General features: G+C 40.0%; 1 protein-coding gene across 1 annotated transcript in view; it reads right to left on the minus strand.

Annotated features, from left to right (window-relative positions):
- Positions 1-13,571, minus strand: part of LOC126416676 (uncharacterized) — a 558,811-nt gene that overhangs the window by 411,590 nt on the left and 133,650 nt on the right. Inside the window, exon 2 of the mRNA XM_050084484.1 lies at positions 4,968-5,007. Coding sequence (XP_049940441.1) covers positions 4,968-5,007 — 40 coding nt within the window. The remainder of the gene's footprint in view (positions 1-4,967; positions 5,008-13,571) is intronic.

Genomic DNA, 13,571 nt, shown 5'->3' on the forward strand with positions numbered 1-13,571 from the left:
TGCAGCCTACATCCCTCTGAATCTGTTCAGTGTATTCATCTCTTGGTCTCCCTCTACGATTTTTACCCTCTGTGCTACCCTACAATACTAAATTGGTGATCCCTCGATGCCTCAGAACATGTCCTACCAACCGATCCCTTCTTCTAGTCAAGTTGTGCCACAAATTTTTCTTCTCCCCAATTCTATTCAACACCTCCTCATTAGTTATGTGATCCATTCATCTAATCTTCAGCATCCTTCAGTAACACCACATTTCTAAAGCTTCTATTTTCTTTTTGTCTAAACTATTTATCGTCCACGTTTCACTTCCATACATGGCTACACTCCGTACAAATACTTTCAGAAACGACTTCCTGCCACTTAAATCTATACTCGATGTTAACAAATTTCTCTTCTTCAGAAACGCTTTCCTTGCCATTGCCAATCTACATTCTATATCCTCTGTACTTCGACCGTCATCAGTTATTTTGCTCCCCAATTAGCAAAACTCATTTACTACTTTAAGCGTCTCATTTCCTAATGTAATCCCCGCAGCATCACCCGACTTAATTCGACTACATTCCACTAATTCGACTACATTCCATTAATTCGACTACATTCCATTAATGTACAAGGCCAATCCTCTCATCTGTCAAATAGCAAAGCTAGCGTCCCCTATCTTGCTCCTGAGATGCCTTCCTCTTTATCTATCTCTATTAGCCACGCAATCTTCTTTTCCTTTATATTTCCTTAATTATGTTTCATCATGTCTCTCTATTCTTCTCCTCCCTTCACCATGAGTCACCCTCATACTCCCTGCTGCTAGCACTCCTGTCTAAAATCTGTCTCTTCAATCATGTCTAATTATAACAGTACTTATGAACTACGAATATAAACTCTATATGTATGTATTTTTCCAGGTGTGTCTTTCTAATTGTTTATTTCACTTTTTGTACTAGATGTAGTTTAACATGCCTACTAAAACATATGAATGTAAAATAAGTAGAACGCCTGGTTAGATGTAAGAGAGGGCCTGATGGCCCTAATCTTGCCAGGTTAAATAAATAAATAAATTATCTTCCTTTTGCTTTTGTTGATGTTCATCTTATATCCTCCTTTCAAGACACTGTCCATTCCGTTCAGCTGGTCTTCCAGGTCCTTTGCTGTCTCTGACAGAATTACAATGTCATCGGCGAACCTCAGTTTTTATTTCTTCTCCATGGATTTTAATTCCAACTCCGAATTTTTCTTTTAATTCCTTCACTGCTTGCTCAATATACAGATTGAATAGCATCGGGGATAGGCTACAACCCTGTCTCACTCCCTTCCCAACCACTACTTCCCTTTCATGCCCCTCGACTCTTATAACTGCCATCTGGTTTCTGTACAAATTGTAAATAGCCTTTCGCTCCCTGTATAGTGTGCAGTTAAAAATAATGAGGTGGAAGGCTTGAACTCTCTTCAGAAGCCTCACATTTGCGTACTCTCAGCTAAGTGAGGCTTGAGGTGGTGAAGACAGCGACGCCACTGGGCAGTGGATGAGTGGAAGGGAGTGATTTGGAGGGCTGAATCACGCTGTACCCTGTGGGAATCCGATGGGAGGGTTTGCGTTTGGCGAATACCTGGAGAACGTTACCTGCCATAGCACGTGGTGCCAGCAGTGAAGTACGGAGGAGGTGGTGTCACGGTATGGGGGTGTTTTTCTTGGTTAGGGTGTGGTCCCCTTATTGCACTTACAAAAACGCTAAATGCTGAAGGATATGGAAAACTTTCACGGCATTGTGTACTGCAAACAGTAGAGGAGCGGTTCAGAGACAATGACTATTTGTGTCAGCAAGACAATGCACACTTTAGTTAAGTATCATCTGCGCTGTAATGTTTCGCGGACAGTAATATACCTGAAATAGATTAGCCTACCCAGAGCCCCGAACGTAATCCAACAGAACGGCTTTGGGATGTGTTAGAACGTCGAATTGATTCCAGACAGGTTCCAGACTTGCCTGCAACACCGCTTCCTCCCGTGGTTTTGGCTCTTGAGACAAATCGGGCAGCCGTTCCTCCACAGATATCCAGACACTTCACTGGAATTGTCTCCCGCAGAGTTCCAACCGTCATAAAGGTGAACGGCGAGCACAACGCATATTAATGTTCACTAGCAGACATCCGGATATTTTTGCTCACATGAACTATTTCGACGCTACAGTGAGCTAGAATAAAGCATCCCTTAGCTGAAGACTGTGAGATTTATTTAGAAAAGAATGACATGTTTCAGAGATTAAAGTTCTTTTATTTTTGTATTTGTTGATACAATCACGTGAGGATTTCACAGTGCTGTAACCGGTTTCGACCAGTCAGTGGTCATTTTTCGTCTAAATTCTCATTGTGCAAGCTATTACCGTTGCGTCGTCATCAATACTAAACAATAACAGGGGTCACCTTCGGTATTGTTGACAACGAAACGGAAACTGCTTGCAGCATGTCTGAAGATTAACACTGGGTGGTCGAAACCGGTGCCAGTATTGTGAAATGCATCTGATGGTCCAAAAATATAATCATAAAAGTGAGATTTGTCACATGTTTGAGGTGTTATCAGCCAGCTACCCTGCAGTGGAGTGTGTGTTGTTTCCTCAGATTCAGACTGTGAGCCAGATGAGGCCTCGAAGTAGGAACCTTACCTTTCCTAAAAAATATTTCTGTTATTCAGCACTTAGTCCACAGCCGGCCTGTGTGGCCGAGGGGTTCTAGGCGCTACAGTCTGGAACCGCGCGACCGCTACGGTCGCAGGTTCGAATCCTGCCTCGGGCATCGATGTGTGTGGTGTCCTTAGGTTAGTTAGGTTTAAGTAGTTCTAAGTCCTACGGGACTGATGACTTCAGCAGTTAAGTCCCATAGTGCTCGGAGCCATTTGAACCATTTTGAACTTAGTCCACAGAATTTATAATAAATATACTCAATGATTTAAACTAAACGAAATTACTTATTGTTATCATCATCGGTTTCCTGCTCCAGCTCCCCGGGTGTGGTGTACGAGCATTCTCCACTTTCGTCAGAACATATATAATTCGTCTCTCAGAACTGTACCCAAGCTGACTCGTCTTGTTCTTACATCCTCCTTCAATTGGTCCAGCCACCTATACCTCGATCGTCCTACTGGGCTTCTATCAATCACACGTTTGTGTAGCCAATGTTTTGCTGTCCTTCCCTCGTCCATTCGTTTGACGTGGTCAAGCTATTTCAGACAACTACTTGTCACTTCTCTCAGCCGGCCGGTGTGGCCGTGCGGTTCTAGGCGCTTCAGTCCGGAACCGCGTGACGGCTACGGTCGCAGGTTCGAATCCTGCCTCGGGCATGGATGTGTGTGATATTCTTAGGTTAGTTAGGTTTAAGTAGTTCTAAGTTCTAGGGGACTGATGACCACAGATGTTAAGTCCCATAGCGCTCAGAGCCATTTTTTTAACTTCTTCTTTCAAGCGTATGTGCACTCCAACTTCTTCCCTTATTTTATCATTCCTAATCTTATCTTTTCTAGTTTTCTGGCTCATAGATCGTAATTTCATTACAGCGGCTTGCCGTTCGTTGTCGATCTGTTTGGGTGTAGTGCAGGTTGACTGACCACATGTTACTATTGGGATATAGTATGACTGATTGACTGAAGGAGAGTCTGCTTTGATCTTAAGGAGACTTATTCGTTTCAGAGCACACTTCAAACGTGGTCGTAGGATGGGGCTGAGTGTTGACTTCAGTTACTGATCTCATGCTGTATCCATGCTTATCATTTGAAATGATGCACGCAAGATATTTATATTGGTCAACTGTTTCCAGCTGTGTATCTTCCAGGCTCATTTTTCCTTCCTTGTTCTGTTGTTGATAGACACTGAAACCATTTATGATTTATTTATTAATCCATGTGATATTACATGATCATTCGAGGTGCCTAGACTCTCCTGAACTTCTTTATCTGTTATTACCCCAAATTATTACATCATCTGCAAATACAAATGCGTTGGTGTGCTTATTGTTGTTCTGCTTCACTCCTTTCATAACTTCAGCCATGACTGTGATAAAGGTTAAAGGGGAAAGGGACTGCCTTCCTGAAGTCCTTCGGTTGTTTGGAATCAATCAAAATTACCATTTGTTACACTACGTATTGTCTTTTATATAGTACTTGAGATTTTTTTAAATTCAATGATCTTGTAAAACATGGCAACGTACTCTCATTTTATAACTATTACTATTGTCACAGATTATAAACACCATGCCAATGGATTCGAAGCAAAATACTGAGAAATTAATATATTAAGCACCTACTGTAACTGTTTGGGCGAATACATGCTCCTCTTCCGGTTACCAATTACGCGAAATAATCGAAAAGTAGGTTACCAAACCCTAAACCAGTCACACACTAAAATAGCTGGATCTGAGGTCAACACAGGAATCCCCTATGCTTCTCCTGAGAAAGGTCTCTTTTGGGGAGGTGTGCCATGCATTCCCTCCGACATGTTACTAGATGCCAAGCATTTATTGATGTCCTTTGAATGAGTGCTTCTGTAGTGTTGTGTCGCGTTTGTCTCGTTAGGGATGAACATGGAATGAAAGGAACGTACAAGTTGAAACTAAATGCACGTATACAGCCTATTTCTCCCAAATAGCAGCAATGGGCTGCTATAATTACCATCCCTTGACAATGGACTCATAACCATCAACACTGCCACATTCTCTTTTGCCCTGAGACACAGACGAGAGGTTTGGGCTATCCCAGGACATATGTGCAAAGAGTGGTAGTCAAGTGCTTTACAGCGTAATCACCCCTCTCTTTGCTGTCCAAATGTCAATGATCAAAATTCGTTCCACCTCCCGATTTCGAATCAGCTACTTTCTGGTCGAAAGTCATATCTCTTCGGGGTCTTTTCAAGAGGCTGTAAATGTAGCTTAAGCGTCTTTCAATGTATTTCTAAGAATAGTTATTTAGTGAACGTCAGGCAACTCACCTGTATCATCAACTGGTACTTCGCTCCAGCACTGGTGACCCTATATAAAAAAGAAACAAAATTACATTCTGTTACGTGACAGAACTGAGAATATCTCAATGCAATACATTGTAAGCATACTACGTATTCGACATTTTGTGACATTCACTCGTGCAGAAATGATCCTTTACAGCATCTTGATCAACAGTGGTAGCACCAGGGCTGGTTTAAGGCCCAAAGGACACAATCAGCCGCCAGAATCCAGATTGGTACAGTTATCTGGTATGAAACTACGTTAAACTGCGAGAAATTCTGTCCAAAGAGTCACTGGAAATTTACACAATGCTGTGAATTTACCTGTAAGTGTTGACAGCTTACTCATAAAGACGAGACCAGAAGAGAGTTTTGCTAACGTGATAACGGATGCAAAAGTTCTTGCAGACAAACTTGGAAAAGAAAATTCGTCCCAGGAAAGACAAGAAGCAATTTACCAAGGAGTCTAACACTGAACCTATTCATGAAGATGAAGCAGAGTACTACTCTAAGGTAAAGGTTTTTTACATTACTCTCGATTCAGGTATCTACTCACTAAAAGATAGATATGAGGATGTGGGCAGTCATAGTAGAAGCTTCAGCTATCTATAGGATATTCATATTCTGTAGATGCGAGGTGATGGTAAACTAAAACCGTCTACGTTGCTCTTCAGGCTGTGGTAAGTGATGGTGATGAATATGGCGTCAAAGCGAATGAGCTCAGTGCCCATTCTTCCTGGTGGACGTACTTCACAAAGCAGTTTTATTGACAATTTCCCCCAATACTTTTATAAGCTTATGAATTATTCTGGCCTTACCTGTATCAGTAGATAGCGGTGAAAGATGATTTCCAAAACTAAAGTTGATGAAGACACACCTTATCTCAACCCTTTCTCATGAACGACAGTATTAACTTAGGCCACTTAATCCATTCTCCTCAAGATACCATTTCAGATTCTGTTTTAAAATATTTTGCTAGAGTAAAGGATAGAAAGGTTTCAGTACCATGTTCACATCCAAAGGATATACTGAACAGCTGTAGGAATTATGCGTGACTTAACTAGTCTCACATTTTTGTGTTTTCCTTTTCAGTTTTAAACATAAAAATGTTTTATGATGTTCATCACTCTTCAACTACTTTAACGGCAAATTTTCTAAAATTTAACGTCTTACTGATGAGTTTCCTCCACACGTAACATAGTACTACGCAGTTAAATTGTGTCTTACGTTTAATATGTCAGTAAAATTGGATGATTTTTTTATATTTGTGGCTTACCTTCTCCGACGGAAAGTAAAATAAAGTTAAAGGATTAAATATTTCCATTATTAAACTGAAAAAAGATAATGATCTCATATTTTCATTCCTTCCAGGAAGTTTAATATTGAATGTGTCAACAAATAAACAAAAATTTCAATATAATTCTGCTCTCACTGAAAGGCTGTAAAGATCTCAAGAATTACCTTACAAGGAAAGAATTGTTATCTCTTTTAGAATACAGTACTGGAATACGATTCAGAAATTTAGTTTTGTTGCAGAGAAATGTTTATGTAGTATTCATTTTAATTTAGTTTTGTTTTGTTCCAGAGAAATGTTTCTGTAGTATTCATTTTAAAAGAAAAAAATCAATCCCTTTCTACGGCAATAACACTTATTTTAAAAAATCTTACCATGAGCCAACGAAAACAAACCTAAGGGGTGGGAGAGTGAGGAGGGGGGGGGGGGGGGAGGGAGGAGGATTGCGAGCGGTAAATGACAGAAAATGTAAAAAAAAAAAAAAAACATCAGCAGTCTATATCTGGAATGTAATTGATTTTTGTGACCAGTTTTGGCGTTTCACTAAACCATCTTCAGTTCCCTGTAGTGAAATGCCAAAACTGGTCACATAAATCAATTACATTCAAAATATACACGACTGAAGGTGTTTCTAATTTTACATTTAACATTGAGAAGTCCCTCAACCATCTTGTACAAAGACAGACTTACAGAGGACAAATATGTCACAAGTGTGGAAAAATGTTCTCTAAACGGCCCTGGGTAACACTAGACAGACATCTGGGTGGACCGAAACCGCGTCCGGCTATCCAAATTTGGATTTTGTGCGGTTTCTCTATGTCACTTAAGGCAAATACCGAAATGGTTGCTTTGGAAAGGATACAGTCAATTTCCTACCCTAACATGAGCTTACGCTTCGCCGATGGGATGTTAAACTCTAACCCTTCCTTTTTTAACACTTCGATAAAGTAATGATTGAATCAGTAAGGCACTCGCTGGGAAATACTGTAACGTCGCTAAATTTACACACATAGTCGAGTAAGCTGTGTTTCATAATTTTACAGTTGATATCGCATATTCAGTGTCCTGCAAGACCATGCGCCGCTCGATGCTTAAAAGGTGGATCAAAGTCTTGCTCTTCCATCCTAATTTAGAGAAAGTTTGGCCATACCATAACATTCCTGGCCAATGTCAGACGATTTATCCCCAGACATTGTCAAAATGAGGTGCTGTTCTTCTTTCATGACCTCATCTTTCATCGGACGTCTACCTCCCAACAAGGCTTTTTTTTTATTTCAAGTCCCACAGCCACAAATTAATTGACGTACAATTCCGTTTTCCACCCCGGCTGTTGTACTATCACTGTCATTTATTCCATGATCTACCATGAATAACAATTTTTAAGTGATACTGCTATACTCGAAAATTTACACCATCTCCTGTTGTTAATGTACACAAATTTGCACCTGTCGTTTTAGTACATAAACAATGTCATAGTAAACACGAGCGAGAACAATGTTCCACATTCATCAATACTTTAAATTAACATTACTGCCTTAATGGAATACCTGCATAAACATAACAACTCATGATACGAGGATGTGCTAAAAGTAATGCCTCTAAATTTTTTACGTGAAAACTCCAGATTTTGAAGTGACACAAACATTATTAACTTTCTACATCTTTACTCTTCAAGTCAACGTACTTGCAGCCCTCTGTCGGTAGAGGGCTCCGCACAAAATCTTTGATTTCTACGTTACTTGTACCTTTATATGTGAGCTTCACACGGAAGTGCCCATCATCATTTCACTAGTGGTCATATTTATTGTGATGTTTCGACAATGAGCATAAAATTCGAAAACATTGGAATGAAAAATACGGGTCGCTATGAATTGGCGTTTGGTGCAAATTAGACCATATATTTCTGTGTATGAAATGAAGCTAACATTTTGGATTTTTCTTTAAACTTGGGAGGGGATCAATATCTGCCTCCAGGTTCAAGAAAATGGATTTTATGTACCTGTTTCCTTACGATTATACTCGCATGGGAATGAAATATTCATAATATTCCATATATCTCGAAAGCCTTTCAAGATGTCCTAACGAGATTCTGGCAAATGATAGCTCTCAAATATGGTTAACATACAAAGCTTTCTTATCTTCGGCGATATAGCAGAAGCTATAGTTCTTATTTTATTTTTTAAAATCAGTACTGTAATTTTTTAAGAGTCACCGACAGCTAGTGAAAAAAGAATTTGTTAGTATAAAAGTCATGAAATTTCTTCTCTTGTGTTACTGTAAACCGACACAATGAAAGGCACCAAAGGATTTTCTTTCTGCACTTCAGATATCTTCGTCACATGAAAAATTACAGCAAATAGCATACCGTAGCCTCTTTTCGCTCCTATACCCGTACAGAGTGAGGAAGTGAATCTTCTTACTACAAATACCTCTTAATAAATCAGTGATATTGACTTTGACGAATAGATGGCAAAATTCTGCAGGTCGTCAGTGTGTTCACAGCTTCAGAGTTATGAAGGAGTGTTACTGGGCCGGCCGCTGTAACCGAGCGGTTCTAGGAGCTTCAGTCTGGAACCGCGCGACCGCTACGGTCGCAGGCTCGAATCCTGCCTCGGGCATGGATGTGTGTAATGTCCTTAGGTTAGTTAGGTTTAAGTAGTTCTAAGTCTAGGGGGCTGATGATCTCAGATGTTAAGTCCCATAGTGCTCAGAGCCATTTGAACCATTTTGAGTGTTACTGGGCTAGTTCTAGCCCGCTGCAAAAATGCAGAATTGTTCTATTAGAAATAACAAATTTGATGCCTGTTAATTGTGGTTAGCAAGGTAACGACAATGTGATAGTCATTGCTGTATGAACTGCTTGAGAATCTCATTAATGTTAAAATAAATTGTAAATATACAGTACATAATCTATCCTTAACACATCAAAAGATAATTAAGATGAAGAAGTTCACCGCTTCACTCTGATGCGGCTAAGAACAAAGATATTGTGCATTATTTGCTGCGGATTATTTTCATATTTCTTTGCTTGTTTTTCGTAACAGCAGACAGAAAATCTTTTGATAAACTTTCATCGCAGTCGTTCACTATTAAAAATACGATTGATTACTGGATTCCGCCAAAATTGCAACATAATCGGCGACTTATTGTTCCCTGAATTGTTAACTTTTAACCATTTGAAGAGGCATCATCATTTATGAGTAATAACTACATTTCTCTTGTTGATAGGTCTAATTTTGTTTCTTTTGCCAAAACATAGTATAATTTACACAAACTCACCTTGCATTAGCGACAGAATCCTGAAGCAGAATATTTTACTAAACAAGCAATTGACGACCAGAGAGATCAATAGCTTACGGAAAACCTCACTGTATTGGTGTACAGCAACATAAGCGATAAAATTTCATATTTTTCGTAGCAGAAAATTCTCTTTTATAGTTAGCTGTCTGTGATTCTTAAGAAATTACAGTACTGGTTTGAAAAAAAAATAATAAAAATTATAGCATCTGCTATATCGCTGTAGATGGAAAAATGCTCTCCTCCCTGCGTGCTATCGTTTGCCTGACTCTAGTTTCGTCCCCTCGAACGGTTTACAAGATACATGCTCTGTTATGAACATTTCAATCTAGTGCGCATACATACGGAAGCGAGCGCGCTACATAAAACCCACTTTCACGAGACTGAAGGCAGATACTGATTCCGCCCCAACTGTAAAGAAACATTTGCAACATTTATCCCATTCCGGTAAACACTCGCCTAAAATTCTGCAGAAAACCTTGTGCTACATAGTTCTTTTCGTTCAACATACCATCCCGCTCTGGCAGCATGCGGGTATATATCCATTCCCTCGAATGTAACTCTAACTCCTCCTTTCTTGCTTATTTGTAATGTTTCTGCTATAGAATTATTAATCTTTAAATCTGGTGTTGAAATTACGTCCGATCTAACCTATATAAAATTCCTGGCATCCGTCACAGTTACTTGATCTTGACAATGGGTCCATTTTGTTGTTTATCTGAAGTGTCAACCTATGCATTGTGTATGCGAAGAACTAGTTTTCGTTTTACGTAGTCCGCAAGATTGTTAATTCGACGAGAAACAGTATCGTTCGGAAGTAGCACTGTAACAAAATGATTTGCAGGTTTTTCATCGAGTCTACATTGTGCTATGTCTGTCAGGCATGGTTTTATCATATTCTCAGCGACAGTGTGCGCTTCGGTCGCTTGTGTAATGCGACAGCTGCGCAAAGACGATGCGTCTGTAGCTTTTTGGGTTGGGTTGTTTGTGGGAAGAGACCAAATAGCGAGGTCATCGGTCTCATCGGATTAGAGAAGGATGGGGAAGGAAGTCAGCCGTGCCCTTTCAAAGAAACCATCCCGGCGTTTGCCTGGAGCGATTTAGGGAAATCACGGAAGACCCAAATGAGGATGGCTGGGCGCGGGTTTGCACCGTCGTCCTCCCAAATGTAAGTCCCGTGCGCTAACCAATGCGCCACCTCGTTCGGTGTGGCTTTTTCATTCACAGTTTTGCTCGCATACTTCATAGTTTCTTGATTTCTTATTAATTGTTATTCCTTCCGAATAAAAATTTCTTCACTTTTGTCCTTGCAATCGGGGTGTATCGCTTCTAAATATCGGTGCATATTAGCAGGTACCTATGGAACTATTCGGAAATAACGTACTACGAAACATACAGAGGCGAGAGCCGTTAGAATCAACAGATCCGAGATTAATGTTAAGATTCGTCGTAGTTTCTTTTTGCTGCTATTAGCGGGTCGTCAGATATCTTAGTGTTTGAAATGCTATAGTTACATTATCTTCTTCGGTCTCTTAGTCTTAGTCGGAAGCTGATGCCACACTCCCGAGCGAATTACCTCTGAACTTTCGATACAAGATTTTGTTGCAGCACTTTAAGCCAGTACTCCATTCTGTGTTTTAAAATCAACAGATTAATTTCACAACATGACAAACGTTGAATAATATTGACCACAAGCTACTGCATTTTACAGCTGAAGTCAATACCAAACACAAATCAGGTATACTGCAGTCCACGAGTAAAGTGCAGATTTAGTATGTCGGATTGGACTACGCATTGCAATCACAAATTCGAGGTGAGATCTGTACTCCGTTCTACGCGGCAAGGGCTTATGTAGCCACGGACAGCGAAGCAAAGATGGCAACGCGACGAAATCCTTCGAGGCGGTTCGGGGGACTGTTGCATGTGGATGAGAGAGAGAGAGTGTGTGTGTAGCGGAATGTCCCCGATGTGTATAAAAATGGTTCAAATGGCTCTGAGCACTATGGGACTTAACTACTGCGGTCATCAGTCCCCTAGAACTTAGAACTACTTAAACCTAACTAACCTAAGGACATCACACACATCCATGCCCGAGGCAGGACTCGAACCTGCGACCGTAGCAGTCCCGCGGTTCCGGACGATGTGTATAGGTGAGACAGCGAGAGAGAGAGAGAGAGAGAGAGAGAGAGAGAGGAGGGACGGGGGGGGGGGGGGGGGGGACGGAGAGAGATTAGATTGAGAGAGGGACTAAGCATGAGAATGGTCGCAGCGTGTGTCAATAGTGACGAGTGTTGAGTCGACAACTACCTAGTTGTACAAGCTAAATTCTTTTGTTTTTACTTTTTATTGAAACTTTAATGGTATTTAAAATGCTACTTTCGTCATTTTCGGCAGAGAGGAAAAAGTAACCTTTACAAAAACCGGCATTTATATGATAATTGTGCGAATTTTTTTCTCAGTGTGTGGTCTAGAGTAAAATAGTGGTTTTCAGAAACCTCATAATTTATGTTGCTATGTGAATAGTCTGTAACTGACTTGTCTGCATGCAGCGACGTAAATATTTTACAGTATTACACCTTTTCAATGCACGAATACTGTTGAAATAATAACGGCCATGTTCTTCGTTTTTGTCGCCTTTGTACTGGTAGCTGCTACTGTCCATGCAAATGCTAAAATGTATTTGTTTTCTTCGCGACACACGTTTCGACGAATTCAATTAAAACGTCATGAACAGTGGGGTTTTCGTCTTTCTTGCTTGCAATGAGGAATTTATGTCTTCAGCCATGTTTCACAAGGTCTTTCACCCTAAGAACTGATGCTGTAAATAAAAAAAAATGTTGGTAAGGCAACTAGTTTCAAAAGTCAAATTTGTGTGGAATGTAGATACATAGCACAGTCCTTCGTAAGCGAGAAACAGAAGACAGAATGCCTCTACTGACACGTTTAAAGTGAACTAGGTTGTGCCAAAGTACGACAAACCGAGTTGAAATAACTGATTTGGTCGAGTGGAGTGGTTGAATTAGACGCACTGTGGCGTGGAGGCTGCCACAGCAGTGAGGTTTGCCTTGACGGTAAAGCATCGTGACGGGGGTCATGCGAAACTGTCAAATCTAAGTGCTAACAACATATGACATCACAAAGAGATGACTGGATTTGCACATATTTGCACACTTGTGGCACTAACTATTGTTATTACAATGAAGCACGATACACCAGTTGAAAGAGGAGAAAAAGACGAATATGTTCGTATATAGATATGATATGGATATAATCTGTGAAAGAAGTTACAGTGCCAAGAAGGTTCTTTTAATGGAAATTTAGTAAATAATTAATAACTTTTGTAAATTCTATTGCTCAAAAGAGATCAACCTATCAAATAGTAGTGCTCGATGTGCATCAACTGAGCTAGATACATGTTGTATTATTTAAATAACTATTCGCTCATATTTTATAAGCCAAGTCAGTTACACCATCAGCAAGGTAGTATGTATGGGCAGACATATACAAACACATCACCAACAACCTTTAGTTTCTACGAGTTGTGTGACTTATTTTTAATAATTTGTTTATTTTTTGCATAGTTCTGCCCTTAATTTAAAGATGGCTACAGCCATATAAAATCTGACTGCAGTGCTACAAAGGAAATGCTGTATATGTGTATACAACAGTTATTCAAAGCAGGGACTATTATCTAAATTTGACCACTGGAATAAAAATATGCTTTTGTATAATTTGGGGTGAGCTATTTTACATAGAACTGAATATGCTTTGCCTTGTGTTCAGATTTTTAGCATGCATCTAATGGTACATCCAGATGCGAAACTACATTATTGTATGAAGAATTATACACTAAGGCTATTGAATGCTGTAAGTCGTTAAGTGACACACATGCTTGGAATTTCTGGGGAGGGGTGACAAACTTATATAAGGTGGTGGCCACCTTGCCTCTCTTGCACTTTTCCAGATGGAGTTGCAGAGACAAGGCCTATGTCAGTTTGTAA

Source organism: Schistocerca serialis, chromosome 8 (genome assembly GCF_023864345.2).
Source record: "Schistocerca serialis cubense isolate TAMUIC-IGC-003099 chromosome 8, iqSchSeri2.2, whole genome shotgun sequence".
NCBI lineage: Eukaryota > Metazoa > Arthropoda > Insecta > Orthoptera > Acrididae > Schistocerca > Schistocerca serialis.